Source organism: Petaurus breviceps, unplaced genomic scaffold (genome assembly GCF_028583685.1).
Source record: "Petaurus breviceps papuanus isolate PSGF00001 unplaced genomic scaffold, PetGlider_PUasm1.0 38, whole genome shotgun sequence".
NCBI lineage: Eukaryota > Metazoa > Chordata > Mammalia > Diprotodontia > Petauridae > Petaurus > Petaurus breviceps.
In genome coordinates this window covers 54,133,701-54,151,738 of record NW_027186304.1, presented here as the reverse complement: position 1 = coordinate 54,151,738, position 18,038 = coordinate 54,133,701, and the positions used below count along the sequence as shown (strand labels likewise).

At 38.4% G+C, this 18,038-nt stretch overlaps 1 protein-coding gene across 9 annotated transcripts in view; it reads right to left on the bottom strand.

Annotated features, from left to right (window-relative positions):
* SPIDR (scaffold protein involved in DNA repair) overlaps nucleotides 1-18,038 on the bottom strand; it is a 593,302-nt gene that overhangs the window by 45,599 nt on the left and 529,665 nt on the right. For 7 of the 9 annotated variants that reach the window (XM_069099903.1, XM_069099904.1, XM_069099908.1 and 4 more), the window contains 3 exons: nucleotides 17,563-17,730; nucleotides 17,410-17,472; nucleotides 851-1,052 (listed from right to left, as the gene is read on the bottom strand). In XM_069099903.1, the coding sequence (XP_068956004.1) occupies nucleotides 851-1,052; nucleotides 17,410-17,472; nucleotides 17,563-17,730 (433 nt within the window). The remainder of the gene's footprint in view (nucleotides 1-850; nucleotides 1,053-17,409; nucleotides 17,473-17,562; nucleotides 17,731-18,038) is intronic. The other 2 variants (XM_069099905.1, XM_069099906.1) reach the window with 1 other exon arrangement.

The window sequence follows — 18,038 nt, the reverse complement described above, 5'->3', positions numbered from 1 at the left end:
GTTATGTATAAGCCCCAAGGCTTCTCAACAAGTACATTATAATAGGTTGGAAAAAAAAAAAAGAAAAACCATGCAAACCCTGGATCCAAACACAATTCAGGCAGGATTTTAGCTTGATCCCTGGAAAAATAGGCTGACTGATTCAAGCTTACACATTTACAATTTCTTAAACTCTACTTGTTTTCAACAGTGTTCTCAGAGAAAATAGCTTCAGGTAGTCTGGATCTCCACGTCAAGGTGGTCAAAAGCAACCCACCTGTAAGTACCTAACTGGCATTTGTCACACATCTTGGATTAAGTCTAAAGGAAGGTGTGTTGCTTCTTCCAAGACCACTGATTGTGACTTCCAGCAAGCATAAAGAAGTAGTCAATGAGATTGTATAAAAGGTTTCTCCTCAGCCTGCTCAGAGTGTGAACCCTTGGAGGCACTAAGAACTTCCAAGGGCTAGACTGTGAATTCATTTTAGCAATGGCAGTAGGAGCAGAATGCAAAATAAGTTGCAGCTCCTAATAGCAATCAAAAACTATGATGGATGACATAGGAAAAAAAAAAGTTAGGCCGGAGTCTGGTCAGTTTGTTTAGGCCCTGAACAAGTAAGTGTTCATGCCTCATAAGGAGAGGAAACATGTGTGCAGAGAAGTAATGCCCACTCGCTGTAGATGAACCATTCCATAAGTCACAAGTGTCTCAAAGAGCTGATAGAGAATGGCCATTATGACAACAGTCTCCATTATCTTAAACTAGAGACTTAACACCTCTATACCTTGAACCTGGAAATATTTGGAGGGCATATAGTATCACTTCTTGACTGTAATCTACCCATCTCTGAGCCCAAACCATTAATACTACCATTTTCTTGTAGGACATCTTTGAAGAAGATGGTATGAGATGTTGCATCTGTGAGGGCTTCCATGACTTCAAGGTCGATTACACATGATGATGTAACACACACTGGCACAGTCTTTGGGAGGCCAGCACTTTCCAACTGCAGTGTGGTATCAGTCACAATCAGCCAAATTTCTCGTTGGTCCATAGGAAGATTATTTTTTAACTATGAATTCAAAATACAGAAAAACCTTTTTAGTTTAAAAGCTCTGTTTTTGTCTAGGACAAAATACAATGATATAAGACTACTACTATTATTACTACCAGAGATAGGAGAATCTCATTTTACCAAATATTTTTAAAACATCTAGTTCTTTGATAGAAGACTACAAATAATTAACTGGTATCTGCCACAGTAGGTACCAAAGACCCAAGGGAGGGTGGTGATCCCTTATCAGATCATGGCTGAAAACCCATATTGATACTGATTTACTGATATAGATCAGATGAATTTTATACACTGAGAAATCTGTTATTATACCAATCTTTTTTTCATTTATCCGAATATGCAAAACCTTTAACAAACTCTTAAACAGCTAAAATAATAGCTATATAATCTTGGCCAAATCAGTTAACTTCTTTGGGCCTGTTTTCTTATGTTTTAAATAGGGTAGTGGCTTAGTTAAGAGTGGAGAACCTGTGGCCTCAAAGCCACATGTGACCCTCCAGGTCCTCAAGTGCAGCGGTTTGACTAAATCCAAACCTCATAGAACAAATCCCCTTAATAAAAGGATTTGTTCTGTAAAACAAATTCAGTCAAAAGGTCCCACCTGAGGACCTAGAAAGTCACATGTGGCCTTGAGGCCACAGGTTCCCCATCCTGGTAGATGATTTCTAAGGTTCCTTGTCCATAATTCTCATACTTGTATTTGAATGTCTGTCTAATTAAAGAAGAAAGGATAAGTGTAAGCTTAACATTATGACCTGTATGCCAAGGTCACTGCTTTGGAAGAAGCATTCATTTATTCAGTAGATATTTATTATTAAGTGACCTCTATAGGCTAGCCAGTGTGCTAGGTCCTGGGAATGGTTAACAAAAAAAAAAACCCCAAAACCAAAATAGTCCCTGACCTCAGACAACTTACATTCTCTTTGGTTGAGAGTGAGAAGGAACAATTTCCATTACACAAATGGAAAAACCAAGACTCTGTTGAATTAAATGACTTGTTTTAGATCATCAGAAGAAGAAGCCATAGAACTCTGCCCTCCGGTTTCCTTTCTTATCACCTCATTTCCCAGACCCCTCTCTGTACTATCTGACTTAAGTGGTAATAAAACCAGATTCACAGATGGCCTTTCCTTAGTACCAGCAACCATGCCCTGGAGGTTTTAACCCTCTCACCTCTGAAATTTCTGCCCTCAGGCCCTGCTTCCTAATCTCTCCTCACCTGACCTGCTATATCAGGCTCACTTCAATTCTACTTCTTGGACATCTTGCTAGATAGCATCACCAGCAGACTTGCAGCCCAACCATACCCACAGAGTAGTCAGTAATAGCTTAGAAGAGGGACCTATTCCTGGCCTTGTGCTGTTTAATACCTTTATCAATAACTCGATAATGGTAGAGATGGAATGTTCTTTAAAATTTGCAGATGATACAAACTAAGAGGGATGAGCAACACACAGAACAATAGCATTGCAACAGATTTTAACAGGTCAGAACACTGGGTCAAATTAACAAGAAGAAATTTAATAGGGATATATTTAATGTTTTACACTTAGGTTAAAAGAAAAGTAAAGAGGGCGGCCAGGTAGCACAGTGAGTAAGAGCACCTGCCTGAGTCAAGATGACCTGGGATCAAATCCTGGGCTCAGATACTCAGCACCCACCCAGAAATAACTGGCCGTGTAACCTTGAGCAAGTTACTTAACCCCGATTGCTTTAAAAAAAAAAAAAAGTAAAGTTCACAAGGACCTTGGTTCTCAAACAAGGACCAGTTCACAGGGGAAGCCATGCCTATACAGCATTATTTAATCTGAAAAACATCTGGGGGGTTTGAGGATACAAGCATGATAAGATTCAATTCTGTGATATTATATCCAAGAAAGCTAATACAACCTCAGACTGCGTTAAGAGAGATAAGGAGTGGGGAAGTTCAGTGCTGGATGCATTTTATGAAGTATTTATGATGGATTTTAGGAAAGCCGTTGATAATCTGGGGAGTATCCAGAGAAGAGCAATCAAGAGGGTGAAAGGTCTTGAGATCATATTATATGGACTCATTAATGGAATATTTATATTGGAGAAGAGTTGGGGGTGGGACATTCTAGCTCTCTTCAAGTATTTGAAAGGTTATCTTAAAGAAAAAACTTCTGCTTGACACCCCAGGGCAGGACAGAGATCAAAGGGTAGAAGACACAAAAAAGACAATTTTAAGACTGATACAAGTAAAATTTCCCTAATAATTAGAGCTATCAAAAGCTGGAATGAGTTCTCCCTTGCTGGAAATTGTCAAGTTATGGTTTACCACCATTTTTGTTCTTTTAGCTCAGGGATGGATTAGACGGTTTCTGAGGTTCCTTCTCATACTGAAATTCTGTAGTAAGAGGACCACAGTCAGCACTTTGGGTCAGAACAATCTTAAGTGGTTGGGAGGAAGATGAAGAGTCAGCAGAGGATACTGAGGAATAGTCAAAGGTAGGTAAACTGGGATGGGAGAGTATCTATAAATTCAGGGTGGTCAATGGATCAGATGAGGTAGAGTTTCTATATCCTCACTCATCTTTTTCCTCCTTTTCTCTGAGAAAGAAACCGCATTTCTCCTTCCTAAGGCTGACACCTCTCCTTGGGTCCTCAATGCCTTTCCCTTGCTTCTCCTTCAGAAGTCTGTCCCATCTTTCTTTTTCAACTTCAGTTTCCATCTATTGGTTCCTTCCCCGCTGTCTATAAACATTCTTTCTTCTACCTCATCCTTAAAAAATTCGCCCTTGACCCTGCATCTCCTCATCCTTTATCTTTCTTCCTTTTCACTGCCAAATTCCTAGAAGAAACTGTATGTGTTTGCTGTTTCTAATTTCTTATTATCCAGTCACTTTGTTACTCCCTTTCATTCTGGTTTCCAGCTTCATCCACTACTGATGGAAACTGTTTTCTCCATGGTTATCAATGATTGCTTTATAGTGAATGCTAAAAACATTAGTGGCCTTTTCTCCCTCATCCTCCTGATTGATTATTCTGAAGCTTTTGACATTTGGCCTTGAGCAGTGTCTCTTCTTCCTCGACCAGTTTCTTATGACTCCTGTGAACTGGAAGAATGGTGAGCTATTTGATAGAAAGAGGGAAGGTGAGAAAAATAAAGTATTTATAGGGAAAGATAACAAATTTGGTTTTGGACATTCTGAGTCTGAGATGCATGTAGGACATCCTGCAGAGATGTTCAGGAGGCAGTTAGCAATGAGGAATTGGAGTTCAGGAGAGATAAGAGGACTAGATATGTAGATTTGGAAGTCATTGGCATAGAGGTGACTCCAACTGAGCACCCACAAATCAGCTCAAATAGTTTTCCTAAGGTATGTAGATATCTGATCATTTCACTCCTACTCAAGAATTGTCAGTGGCTCCCCACTGTCTTTAGGATAAAATAGAAATTCCTCAGCCTGACATTAAAGACACTTTGTAGTCTGTATCCTACTGACCTTTTCACCCTAATTTTCATAATATTTCCCTTCATAAACTCTGCATTCCAGACAGACAGGACTACCAGCTATTCACAGAATGACATTCTAGGCCTCGTCCCTGGGCATTTCCATAGGACATCTCCCCTATATGGAATTCACTTCCTCCCCATCTCCACCCCAGGAACCCTAGTCTCCCTATAGCTTAGTGGTACTTTTGTGAAGCCTGCCCCATTTGTGTCTCTGCTTTACTCATTCCTCTGCCCTGACCTACCACAGAATGTGAAATCTGTCAGAGCAGGGACTACTTAGATTTTGTCTTTGTGAGCTCAAGCTTCTAGCATGAAGTTTTACAAGGAAAAAGCCCTTAAATATTTGTTGAATTGAAGTGAATCAAAGAGTATAGGACTGAACAAGGACCATTGGATTTGGGGATTTGGAAGTGATCTTTGAGAAAGCAGTTTCAGTCTAGGAACAGCCTGCAAAGGGTTAAGGAACAGTGACTGATGAAGTAGTAGACAGAGCATTTATTAAGTGCTTACTAGGTATCATACCCTGTATTAAAGTAGTAGGGCTACAAATGTAAGCAAGCTGGATGGTCTCTGACCTCAAAAAGCTTACATTCTGTGTGAGAAGATAAAACATAAAGGGGCACTGGAAACTGGGGTTTCAAGGCAGGAAAAGGGGTATAGAGGTCTGTTTCCAGGCAAGATAAGGTGAAAGCTCACCTATCAGAGACTCATTTTCTGGGTGGATTTCCATTGGAATAGGGAAGATGATTGGAGTAAATGTGGCATGGTATGGAGACCGATGGAATTAAGAGTCATTTGGTACAGATAGCTTTTTCAAGAAGTTCAGTAAGAGGGGGAGAAAAAATATAGGAGGGAAACTGCATGGGATAGGGTTGGGTTTGTTTGGGGGGTTTTTTGTTTGTTTTAATAACTGGAAAATCCTGAGATCTCCAATTACAGAGTTCTTCAAGGAAAGGCTGGATGATCATTAATTGAGGATGTTGTAGAGGGTTCTCAGTCACATATTAGGTGGGTTTCATGGTCCCCGGGGTTCCTTCCAACCATGGAATTATGTGATTTTTAGTATGTTTGCATGCAGATGAGAAGAAACCAGTGGGGAGAGATTGAAGATGAATGACAGAGTATAGAAGATTTCAGAAGCAAGGCCCAGAGGGCAATAGGAAGAGATGGGATCAAGGATAGAGGCTGAAGGATAGGCCTTAACAAGGCATAGAAATAACTTTCTATGTTTGAGACAGAAGAAACTAGAAAATGGGAGATAATGCTAAGAAATTCTGAGAAGCAAAAAAGGGAATTGATGATTAATCAATTTTCTAGAGGGCTAAAGAAAATCCAAATTCTCCTTTAAAGTTTTGAGGACCCAGTCATTTTTCAAGCAGACACTATATTATTTCTGATTGTTACTCTGTCTTCTTTTTCCTCCTCTTATCTTCTAACTATGGCTCATCTCTGGTCACAAGAAAGAAGATAAAAAGTCTTCTGTATAAAATTACACATATATTACAGTAAAAATTCAACAAACTAGAATAGTAAGAAGATGGGGGCAATGTAGTAAGGCCATTTTTTTTGTTGTTGTTAAATAACCAGAAAGGTATTTAAAAAATTTTTATGCTTATTGTTGAAAATGTTTGTAAGATAAATTCTTTTATTTTACTCTTACTAATTAGAGTGAAATGAATAATAAGTAAACTTTTTTTTAAAGTGTTGGGATCTTCAAGGACATGGTTTAATCCTATCTAAAGTGCATTATCACTGTAGTTGCTTATTTAAATACATACCTAATTCCAGCTCCTTCCATAGAATCAAAGTTGGATTTGACCTCACAGGTTTTTTAATTTGTATCTTTCATGAAGAAGTGGGGTGAAGGGAAACTTTTTTTTTTCTAATTGAGTTTTCTGGTTAGTTGGGTTCTGGTTAATTAGGGTTGTAATCAACATATCATCAACTGCTATTCATTCACACCCATTGGGAGCCATACCCTACTGCTAGGCTACACCACCCTGCCATCAAATTGTTGGGCTGTGGCCCCATTTTTCTTGGCAAGAAAACTGAGGAGAGAAGGTAGAGGCAGAGACCTCTGTTGTAGCACTCTGGATTGCCTTTCACCTAGCTAACCAGATTTCATTTTATTTTGTTACCTCCACCAACTCTTCCCTCCATGGGAAAAGATAATCCAAAGCTGACCTCAGGGCCAACAAGTGACACTGTACCTTTTTCACTCTGTTAGCTTCAGCTGGCGCCTAAAGGGATACAGTGGGAGGATAAAAAGAAATCTGGTGTAGGAGGGCAGGTATAAATATTGGTCACACTATTATTGCCACATGCTCTTTTAGCATATAGCATCTCACCTCTATTGCTAATGGCAAATTCAGAATGAATAATTGCATAGTCACTGCCATTTGACCTAGAACACTTTTTACAATAATTTGAATGTATTGGATGCCAAATATATCTCTTCAAAACATATAGCACATTTTTAAAATTAGCATTGTAATGGGGACAGAGATGAGAGAAATAAAACCTAACCTAAACTCCTTTCTAATAATGGTTTCAACCTCCTTTGCTATCAAACAGTTCATTACAACTGGGAGGCAAAACTGAAGAAATGGGCTAGGACATTATTAGGGAGGTGAGAGTGGAGGCAGCTAGGTAGGTCTAGAGTCAGGTAGAACTGAGTTTAAATCTGGCTTCAGACACTCACTAGTTGTATGACCCTGGGCAAGTCACTTAACCACTGTTTGCCTTAATCCCCTGGAGAAAGAAATGACAAATCATTCCAGTATCTTTGCCAAGAAAACCCCATATAGGGTCATGAAGAATTGGATATGACTAAATGACTGAACAATAGTTCCATTGAACTCACTCCTGCTCAATCACAAATGGAATATTGTACTTAGTTCTTGATGCCACATTTTAAGAACATTAAGAACACCTGAAGAGTTTCCAGAAGAGGGGAACCAGGATAAGGATGATGATAGTTACCACTTATACTTCACTTTAAAAGGTACTTTTAGTAGTTTAAGAAACACTTTACATGTTATTTCATTTGGTCCTCAAAACAACTCTGTGTGGTAGATGCTATTATTATCCCCATTTTACAGATGAGGAAATAGTGGCCAAGAGGTTAGGTGACTTTCTTTTTAATTTTTTTAATTAATTAATTTTTAGTTTTCAACATTCACTTCCATAAGATTTTGTGTTCTAAATTTTCTCCTCCTCGCTCTTCTCCCCCCCATGGTGTGCATTCTGATATAGGATATACATATATTTATATTTTTACATTAGTCATGTTGTAAAGAAGAATTAGAAGCAATGGGAGAAACAACAAGAAAAAAGAAACAGACAAAGCAAATAGTGTGCTTCGATCTGCATCCAGGCGCCATAGCTCTTTTTCTGGATGTGGAGAGCATTTTCCATCACAAGTCGGTTAAGTGACTTTGCCACTGACACACAGTTGGATCACAGGGTTGGGGCAGTAGTAGAACTCAGCAAAGGGCCTGTACTTCATGCTATAAGAGAAGTGGCTGAAGAAACTAGAGAAGATCTAGGTGAGATATGCTGACTCTCTTCAAGAATTTGGATGCTAATCATGAAGAAAAGACAGGCTCTGCTTGGCTCTAGAAAGCAAAGTTGGGATAATGGGTCACAGTTACAGTTGCAAATAAGAAAAACTTCCTAAAATTAGAGTTATCCCGAAGGGGAGCAGGCTACTCTGGAGGAAAATGGGTTCCAGGTCACTGGGGGTCTTTAAATCAAAGGCTTCGTGACAAATTCAGGTGTGGATTGGACTCAATGGCCTCCGAGTCACCTTCTAACGCTGACATTCTATGATCTTGTTAATTGGCTAAATTAAGTTTTTAATGCTAATATGTATTTTTCTCAAGAGTAAAAATGTCGTACATGATTTTAAAAGGAGATATTTTCCTTTGTGGTGAACAAATAACCTGAAGAAGTTTCAGAATGATTCATTTGCTTGAGAAGAATTATATGATTCATAAAATTATGCTGACAGAAATAAATGTACCTATCTCCAGAAAATGTAAGTTCTCTGCCAATTCAGAAAGGGAAGGAAAAGAAAAATGCTCCAGAAAATAATAATACAGTGTCACTTACAATGCATCTTTCACATTTGATTGAGCTAGGAATTTAAAAATATTCTTACAATTACAAATTAGAGCATTTTGTTCTACTAGGAAAAGAACCTTGAATCTTCAATTGTTACCATTGATATTTTGACTTTTAACATCTTTTAAACTGCAAATGAACATAAAGTTAAGTTCTTTGTAAAAGCAATTTTTAAAAGTAATATTTTATTTTTTTGCTTTTTTGGAGGGCAATTCGGGTTAAGTAACTTACCCAAGATCACACAGCTAGTTTGTGTGTGTGTGTGTGTGTGTTAAGTGTCTGAGGCCGGATCTGAACTCAGGTCCTCCTGGCTCCATGGCCTGCTCTCTACTCACTGCGCCACCTAGCCGCCCCATAATATTTTATTTTTATCCCCAATTACATGTAAAACAATTTTTAACATTCATTCTAAGTGTGATTTTGATAAAACAAATACATAAACAAAAGCTGGCAAAGTCTGTCAACAATTAATTATCAGATAATTACTACATTACTACTAAGTACCTAAAAAGGTCCTGGCACTATTTGGGGAACTCTGAAGAACACAGAGAAGTAGCTATCATTAAGACATCTTAAACTCAACATGTGTAAAAACTGAACTCACTGCCTTTACTCCCTAAACCCTCTCTTCTTCTCAACTTCCTTATTCCATCTTTTTATTGTTTCAAGTTCACAGTCTTGGTATTATCCTAGACTCCTCACTGAACTATACCACACATATTTAACTGGGTGCCAAATCTTGCCATTTTTTTCCCTCACAATATTTCTCGAATCTTACCCGTCTTTCCACTCACACAGCTACCTCTTTACTTTAAGGCCTCATCACCTCCCACTTACATAATGAAAAAGCTTCCTAATTGGTCTCTTTGTCTCAAATTTCCCAACACTCTACTTCAGCCTACCGCTGAAGTAGGAGTAGCTGCCAAAGTAGTTTTCCTTAAGCATAGACTCCCCTACTCAACAAACTACAGTGGCTCCTTATTGCCTCTAGAATAAATATAAATTCCTCTGTTTAGTTTTAAAATCCTATATAATCCAGTTTCAATCTGTTCTTCTAGCCTTATTGGACCTTGTCTCCCTGCCTTTGCAACGGGCATCTCCCACACCTGGAATGCAGTCTAGTCACTCTCTGTGCCCCATGAAGTCCAATTACTTCCCTTAAAATACATCTTTTTCAAACAAACTGTTGTCTAAACATTCTCTTTTATTTTGTACTTGAAAAGTTAATTTTTTTAACTCAAGTGTAAGACTTTGATTCAGTTCAGTGCTCTAGCCTGTCAAGATTATTTTAAATCCTGTCTCTTTCTTCTACTGTGCTCTCCTTTCCTTCAGTCACTTGCAAATTTGATAAACAAGCCATCTATATCTTTATTCAAATCACTGATAAAAATGTTAAATAGCTCCATGGCACCTCTTGCCAAGTTTACATTGACCATTAATGACTACTCTTTGGGCCACTATCTGATCGTTCATATTATCACCAGCAGAAGCTCAGAAAGCACACATACAACCCACCAGTCCTTTTAGTACAGTTTGTCTGTGCCAAAGAATGTGAATTCATCAAGGGCAGCTAGGTGCTCCCATTTTGGTTTAATTATTTTAAGAATAAAGGTCATTTGGGGCGGCCAGGTAGCATAGAGAGTAAGAGCACCGGCTCCAGTGTCAGGATGACCTGGGGATCCAATCCGGGCTCAGACACTTAGCACCCACCCAGAAACACCTGGCCATGTAACCTTGAGCAAGTTACTTAACCCCGATTGCTTAAAAAAAAAAAAAAAGAATAAAGGTCATTTTCCTTGGTGTAAAGGAAGAAAAAAATAAGATAAGAATGAATCAGCTCTGCCTTCTCTCTGTTGTCAACTATCATTCTCCCATCCACCCCAAGTAGCCCTCTTCTCAACTATTTTCTAATCCTCTTCTTTTATCTAATATAGTTCTACTGACACCCTTCACCTTTTAGCTGTTTTTGGTGGCCTTCCTCCGTTTCTACTAATTTTGATCTTTAGCATTCCTGACTATGCTTGGCTTTTCTCTCCTCCAGCTCTATTTTTACTTCAACCCCAAAGTTCCCATCATTTCTACCCCTGGTAACCAGTTAGTGACTAACACTTTTAGTGTTAGTAAGGATCAGATCCAGGACAGAATTTCTCCAAGTTGCTTTCTCTACCTTTTGATAAGTGAAATATTAAGGCTAATTGAAAGGTTGTCAGTTGCATTGGGTTTGGCAGAACACTACTGAGGTGTAAGAATGAAAGGGATCATTTCAGAGAAACTTGGGAAGACTTGTACAAATTGAGCACAGAATGAATTGAGTGGCAATAGGTGAACAATTTATACAACAATATTGTAAAGACAATTAACTTCAAAGGACTTAAAAATCCTGAATGATTCAATGACTGTCTATGATTCCAAAGGACCAATGATGAAGTACTCTACTCACTCCTGAAAGAGAGGTGACAGAGTCAAGATAAAGAATGAGATGTACATTCTAGACATAGCTGATGTGAGAATCTGTTTTTCTTTACTATGCATATTTGTTAAAGCATTTGTTTTTCTTTTTGTCCCAAGAAAGGAAAGCCTTTCCGGTAAGGGAAGCTTCAGTTGAACACCCTCTGTTCTTATTGAGACCTTAATAGATTAGACTAATGTAACATGCTTAATAAGATGATATTTAATGAGGATAAACTTAAAAATATTAATATCTGGATTCAGAAAATCAATTATATAAGGACAGGATGGGAAACTGTGGTAAGATCGCAGTTCATCTAAAAAAATCTTTGGGTCTTTCAGATGATTGTAAGCTCATTATCAATCAGTAGTGGAACACATTAGCAAAAAAATGGAATTTACTCTTGGGCTGCTTTAAGAAAAGCAGAGTACACAGGTAAGTGTGATGAAAGTCCTACTGTTCTTTGCTATGGTGAGACCACACTTGGAGTACATCTTATGTCTGGTTTTACATGTCACATTATGGGAGGAACATTCCAACCACACATTGTTTTCAGCAGAAGGTGACTAGGATGGGCCATTAATCAATTTCTTAACAGAATATTCTTTCTCAGTTTATAGGACTGTTTTTGGTGATATTTTTGATGGTGTTGATAATTAAAATCCATCTATTTTTACAGTGAATATTTGTATTTCTGAAAGAAAGGTAAAATCCTGTTAGAAGACTAACTTAATGGCCTGAAGATATGTAGCTTAGAGATAACAGATTTAGGAGAGATATGATAGGACTCCGCTCAAATAACACCTCCTATCCAAAGCCAATCCCTATAATTATTAGCACTCTCTCTGTCTTCAAATTATCTTGTGTTTACTTATAAATTTACATGCTCTATCTCTCAATAATATGTAAGCTTCTTGAGGGCAGGGGCCTCTGGTCATTTTTATCTTGGTACCTTTGCTCATAATTTATGCTTTATAAATGATTGTTAAATGAAAGAATTATTGTAGAAGAGGCACTAGACTGGTTGGTTAGGGGCAGAATAATGGGTGATTGGTAGAAATTGTAGAAAAGCGATTCATGATGAATCAAGAAGAAAAATATCCCATACATGAGCACTTCTTGGTAACAGACTGCGAGCAGTCAGGAGTTAGCCATTTCCCCCTCCTGGGAAGCTCCTTCTGCTGCATGATGATTTGCCCAAAGGATACTATGGCGGGGATTCCTCTCTGGGCATGGCCTAGGCAACCTCTCAGGTTCCACCCAATTCTATAGTTGATTCTGTGATATTTACAGGTAGCAAATCATTTTAATTTAGCAAACACTGCTTAATAAGCTCTGACTGTGCCAAATGTTAGAAGAAGGCCTAATGCCAATGTCCTTTTTCTTTAGGTTTGTTGTTGGTATGAAACAGTTAACAGATGAATAGTTAACAAAAGAGGTTAACTTTGTCCTAGCAGCCAGGCTAGGCAACTAGGATATAAAGATAAAAGAAACACTTTTTTTCAAAGAAGTAGGGCCACACCCCTTTCCCCCCAAATGGAAATTAGTCAGCAGGGCAGTATAGGATAACTCGTGGTCCTCAGGGATCCACTCAGTCGAAGGGGCCCTGACTCTACAATGGTGGGGTTCTTTATACTTTCAGGTAAACCTGAAAATTACCCCACTTAGGGAGGCAGGGGCACAACCAAGTCCCAGTGATAAATTCTGTTGCCTTTTAGGGAAAACTAGAGCCTATTTCAGTGAAAAGGGGAGCCCTGGTCCTGTCAAAGATTATACGCCAGGCATTATGTTAGGCATTATTCTCATGTGACATATAAGAAGAGAATCAGTCAAAAAAAAAAAAAAAGAAAGGAAAAAGAAAGCAAGCATTTGCAGTGACCAAAAAGCACTGTTTTCAAAAGAGGAATGTTAATCACAAGTAGTAGTAAAGTTATCATGTCAATTTGTTCTGAACACAGAGGCCAGAGAAGGCAAACAGGAGGATCTGGTTACAACAGAGCCAGTAAACAGCACAGATGGCATTTGTTTATCATTTTTTCTTGTATAATAGAATTCTTAATCCAAATAACAACAATGAAAAAAATTAAAAAGGAAACCCTGCTTCTCTCTTTGGCTCCTGAAAGGATTATGCATTCAAAAGGTCTAGGAAGAGAAGACATTTAAATAAATGCCTCAATCAAGTAAAACATTTAAATGATTATCTAGAGATTGTTTTCTTGATGGTAATCAATGAGTTTGCTCAGTCAAGAGCCTCCTTACCACGTGTTCAGTTCAGGCATTTTTTTGAGTCATGTCCAATTTTTCGTGACCCCTCTTGGGGTTTTCTTGGCAAAGATACTAGAGTGATTTGCCATCTCCTTCTCCAGCTCATTTTACAGATAAGAAAACTATGGCAAATAGGGATAAGTGACTTGCCCAGGGTCACACAGCTAGTAAGTGACCGAGGCCAGATTTGAACTTAGGAAGATGAGTCTTCCTGACTCCAGGCCTGGAACTCTATCCATTTCACCACCTAGTTTTCCCTCCTTATAGCATACTGAAGGTGAAAAATTAATCTTTATGACAAAGGACAAGCAAGCTGTAACTTAAAACATTTTATGTAGAGAGTCATTGTAGATACTATGTAGGCAACAGACATCAAGCGTGCTTTTGCAATGATAATTAAAACAATGAACAGCTTACATTTAGAAGACTCTTTAGAGCTTCAGTTTACAAATGTCCATTTCATAGAAGAAGAAATGGATTAGGGAAGGCAGTGTTACTTGTCAAAAGTTATGGAGCTAGGACCTGAACCCAGATCTTTTAATTCCAAGTGTAAGGTACTTTCTGGTGCTGGGGGGCAGTCAGAGTTCGAATCCTAGTTTCCTCACTGCATCTTCCTAGACAAAGTTTAAAGTTCAATTCCAATTATAATGTCTCAAAACTTTGTTGCTGTTGTTTTTTGGGGGGAGGGCAATTAGGGTTAAGTGACTTGCCCAAGGTTACACGGCTAGTTTTTGTGCTAAGTGTCTGAGGCCAAACTTGAACTCAGGTCCTCCTGACTCCAGGGCCAATGCTCTATTCACTACGCCACCTAGCAGCCCCATAAACTTTGTTCTTAATGACCGCTGTCCAATAACCTAAAAATATGCCCATGGAAACAACCAGGTAATAGAACAAAAGTATATGTGTCATTTCCAAAAGGTAATGTTTCATTCTTCTGCCTTTTCCTCATTGCTTTTGCTGACTTCTCCCTTAAATAAACATTAGGGGAGGGATTTATTTGAGAGACAAGCATAGATAAGATACAGTATTGGCCTTCAAAGAGCCCATAATCTTAACAGGGAGAAAATAACCCCACAGATATGTGAAGACCTGCCATAGAATTCCTGCCTAAAAGAGAAAGGTGACCATGGCAGCATGGCTTCGTCACAAGTACAAAGAGCCAGGAGTCAAAAGGCCTGGATTCTTTTTCTAGTCCTCTCATTTACTTGCCACCTTTTAACTCCTCATTTGAAATATGAGGATATTAGACCTGCCCTGCCTACCTAAAAGGACATGAGGATCAAATGAGATAATACATTGGAATGACCTTTGACTGGAAAGCACCATTCCCACTACCATTAATTAGATAGGGGAATTTTAATAAAAACAGCCTCCTAGAGATGGCACTTCAGGAAAGCTTTTAAGTGTGGAAAAGTGTTAATTCAGGGGCGATTTCATTTGTGAGATGTTCTCGATCAGGGCTCCAGACTGAGGTTCTTGCCTGCACAACCTTGGGTCTCTTTAAGATCTCTGATTTATTGACTGGAATGTGTCAGGGTAGTACAGCAACCCCAAGGCTCTGAAGGTTGAAGGTGATTTGCAGATGTTGCTCCAGGCACAGAACTGTGAGAATCTCTGACTTAGATAAAGTGGGTTCAAGTCACCTTTCCGCCACTTAATAGATGAAGACACCAGGAGCAAATCAAATCCCTTCTTGGCCTCTCAGTCTCCTCATTTATAAAATAAGAGGGTTAGAAGAAATGACTTGTGAGGTCCTGGCTAGCTCTACCATTCTGTGATTTTATAGGTTATAATGAAGGATGGGAAAATTGGTTTGGGGGAAAAGTAGCTGATGAAAGGTCTCTGCCCTTATTGTGTTATGTATTGTTATTCTGCCATTTAAGAGGCCAGGAAACTTTAAGGCAAATGATTATAGGGGCACAGATTTAGAGCTGAACCATTATCTCAGAAGTCAGAGGACCGTAGATGTAAGAGGTAGAAGGGACATCAGAGGTCATTTAGTTCAATTCTTTCATTATAAAGATGAGGAAACTGAGTCCCAAGGAGGTTAAGTGACTTGTCTAGAATCCTATAGATCATAAGTGTCAGAGGCTGGATTGAAGCCCAGGTTCTTTGACAACGAAACTAAAGTTCTTTTGACTACACCAGTGTTACTGACCTAATTAGCTTTAATTGCCACCAAGGGTGGTGATAAGAAATGCTGATGTTCTCTATTGGCATGCTTAGCCAAGGAGAGAAATAAAGGAAATAAGTGGGAAGTCAGAAAGGAAGAACAGGAGACAATAAGAAGAAGGAAATGCATGTGTCAGAATAGTAGACTTCCCACTCCCAAAGGACCAATAATAACAGGTGGCATATGCCCCCACTTTAGGGATTTCTCTTTGATATTCATTCAACAAATATTTATTTCATCTTACTATGCACAAAGGACTCAAAAAAGTGTTGACGTCTAATTGTGAAATATTAATATAATTAAAATGTCTTGCCATTTCAATGGAGGGAGTGGAGGGAAGGAGAGAATTTGGAACTTTAAGAAAAGGCATTTAATTCCTTTAAGTTAGTGTGAAATTCTCCAGCTATGACCATAGCAACTATATAAAATAATTATCTAAGACCATACTGTCTATATAAAAAGCTGCTAGGACCATATTATTTACTGTAACAAGTTAGAGAATCATAGAATGTCATGCAGGTGGCCAGCACACATAGGGAGGAAGCATTGGGTTTTTTTGCAATTATCAATGCACAGGATTTTCTACAGTATCTCCTTCAGAATAACTCAAAGAAATGGATTTTTAAAAGTTCCTGCCTTTTTAAAAGTTTCTTTTTCTTTATTTTTAACAGATGAAGACTTCCTCTTCTCATGTAGTCAACTTGATATATATCAGTTTGGCAGGAACAAGCTTACAAACCTCATTCATTAAGATTATTTTAAAAGTTAAATTGTTTTTTTTTCAATCCACAAAAAATTTATCTTCTCTTTCTCCTATTTCCTTATTACCTCCCCTCCCCAACCTCCACTCCCAATGAGAAAGAAAAACAAAACCCCTGTTATAAAAATGTAGAGTCAAACAAAACAAATTTCTGAACTGGTCATGTCTAAAAAATATATGTCTCAATCTATACTCTGAGTCCATCATCTTTCTGTGAGGAGGTAGGTAGTATAATTTAGGGTAAATTTGAAACCAAGGAAGCTTTAGAGGGCCATAAGATGCAAAGAAATCTCCAAAGGATAAGCTGACCTTCAGTCAGGTTTTTCTGCTACAGTGGAATCAAACTGGTCCTGTTTGTTCAGTGGTTATAAAACAGATAAAGTTATAGAGGTATTTTTTTGTGTGTGTGAGACTAATAATTCTTTTTTAAAATCCATTGGTTACTTCCTCGTGTGGATTGTTTACATTCAACCAGTAAGTGAGGTTGTTCTTACCTGCTAAAGAACTAATTTTTTAGAAAGCAAGAAATAACAAAAAACATTTTTTTTTCCAATGGGAAGTTTTAAGTGACTTGGATTAGCACTAATGTTATTTTCTTAGTGATGATCAACATTAGGTTTCTAGGAGGATGTGGATCATATTATCTCTAGCCTGACTGAGAATATTCTCTTTTTTCGCCAACTTCCAGCTGTCTAAAGAAATATTGTTGTGTGGCTGGTAAACAGATGACAAGATCAGTCTGGACCAGGGCAGAGGCTGACACTAATAAGAATCATTTTAAGGAACTCACATGGACTCCAGTGGTTGTTGTCAATAGTTCTTTCGACATAGCTCTGTGCAAAGACTGTGGTTAAAACTATTTCTAATTTGGCAAGTAGTTATCTATCCTTTGTTTCCCTTTTCTGGGCAGCTTGGTGTATCAGAAAATGGCTGAATGCCAGTGATTTAACAGAGTTAAAAGATTTTCTGTTGTTCTTTTAAAAAGTGCACCTACATTATTGCTCTGATGGATCTCTGAAAATTCAAATTCCTTTTCAATAAAATCACCTTCTCTCACATTCAGAACATTTTTGAGCACGGCGCCTATTAGATAAGAAAGATTACCTGCAGCCTTTGATATATCACTCGGGCCTGGAAACTGCAACGATGACCCTCAAGACCACCTGCCTGTTAAAGAGATGTATACAAGTGAGATAAATGGCATGAAAGGCACAGGGGAACAGAAAAGGGAGAGGGAAATTTAAACAAAGACGTTACCTTAAGAATGTCTTTTAAGGAATAGATGGATGGGGGCCGGTAGATAGCAGGAAGTGTGTTTTCTACTTTTATACCAACTTCTCCTGACTCTGGACAAGCAGTGAGTATATAACAAAAACTGGGAGGCTTCTGATGAGCTTTCGTCTGTTTAAAATGAAGAGGAAAGAACTGAAAGAAAAGAATCCAACATAATTTTCAAATTAAATTACCATGGAATCAACACTTCCTTGATCACTGTCCTACAGAAATAGTTTTTAGTTCCTCTTGGAAGTTCACCATGCTGGTTTGACTGGTATGACAATGCCAGGTTTAGCTCTTGGCCCGAAGAGGACTGAGGCTACATTTATGAACACTGTGTGTAAAGCTTTGACGATTGAGAGCTATGGTCACTCAGGCTGCACTATATGAGGAAAGGTAATAAGTAGAGAGTAAAAAAAAATCAGCCACCCCAGCCACCTGTTAACAGTTCCAGGAAA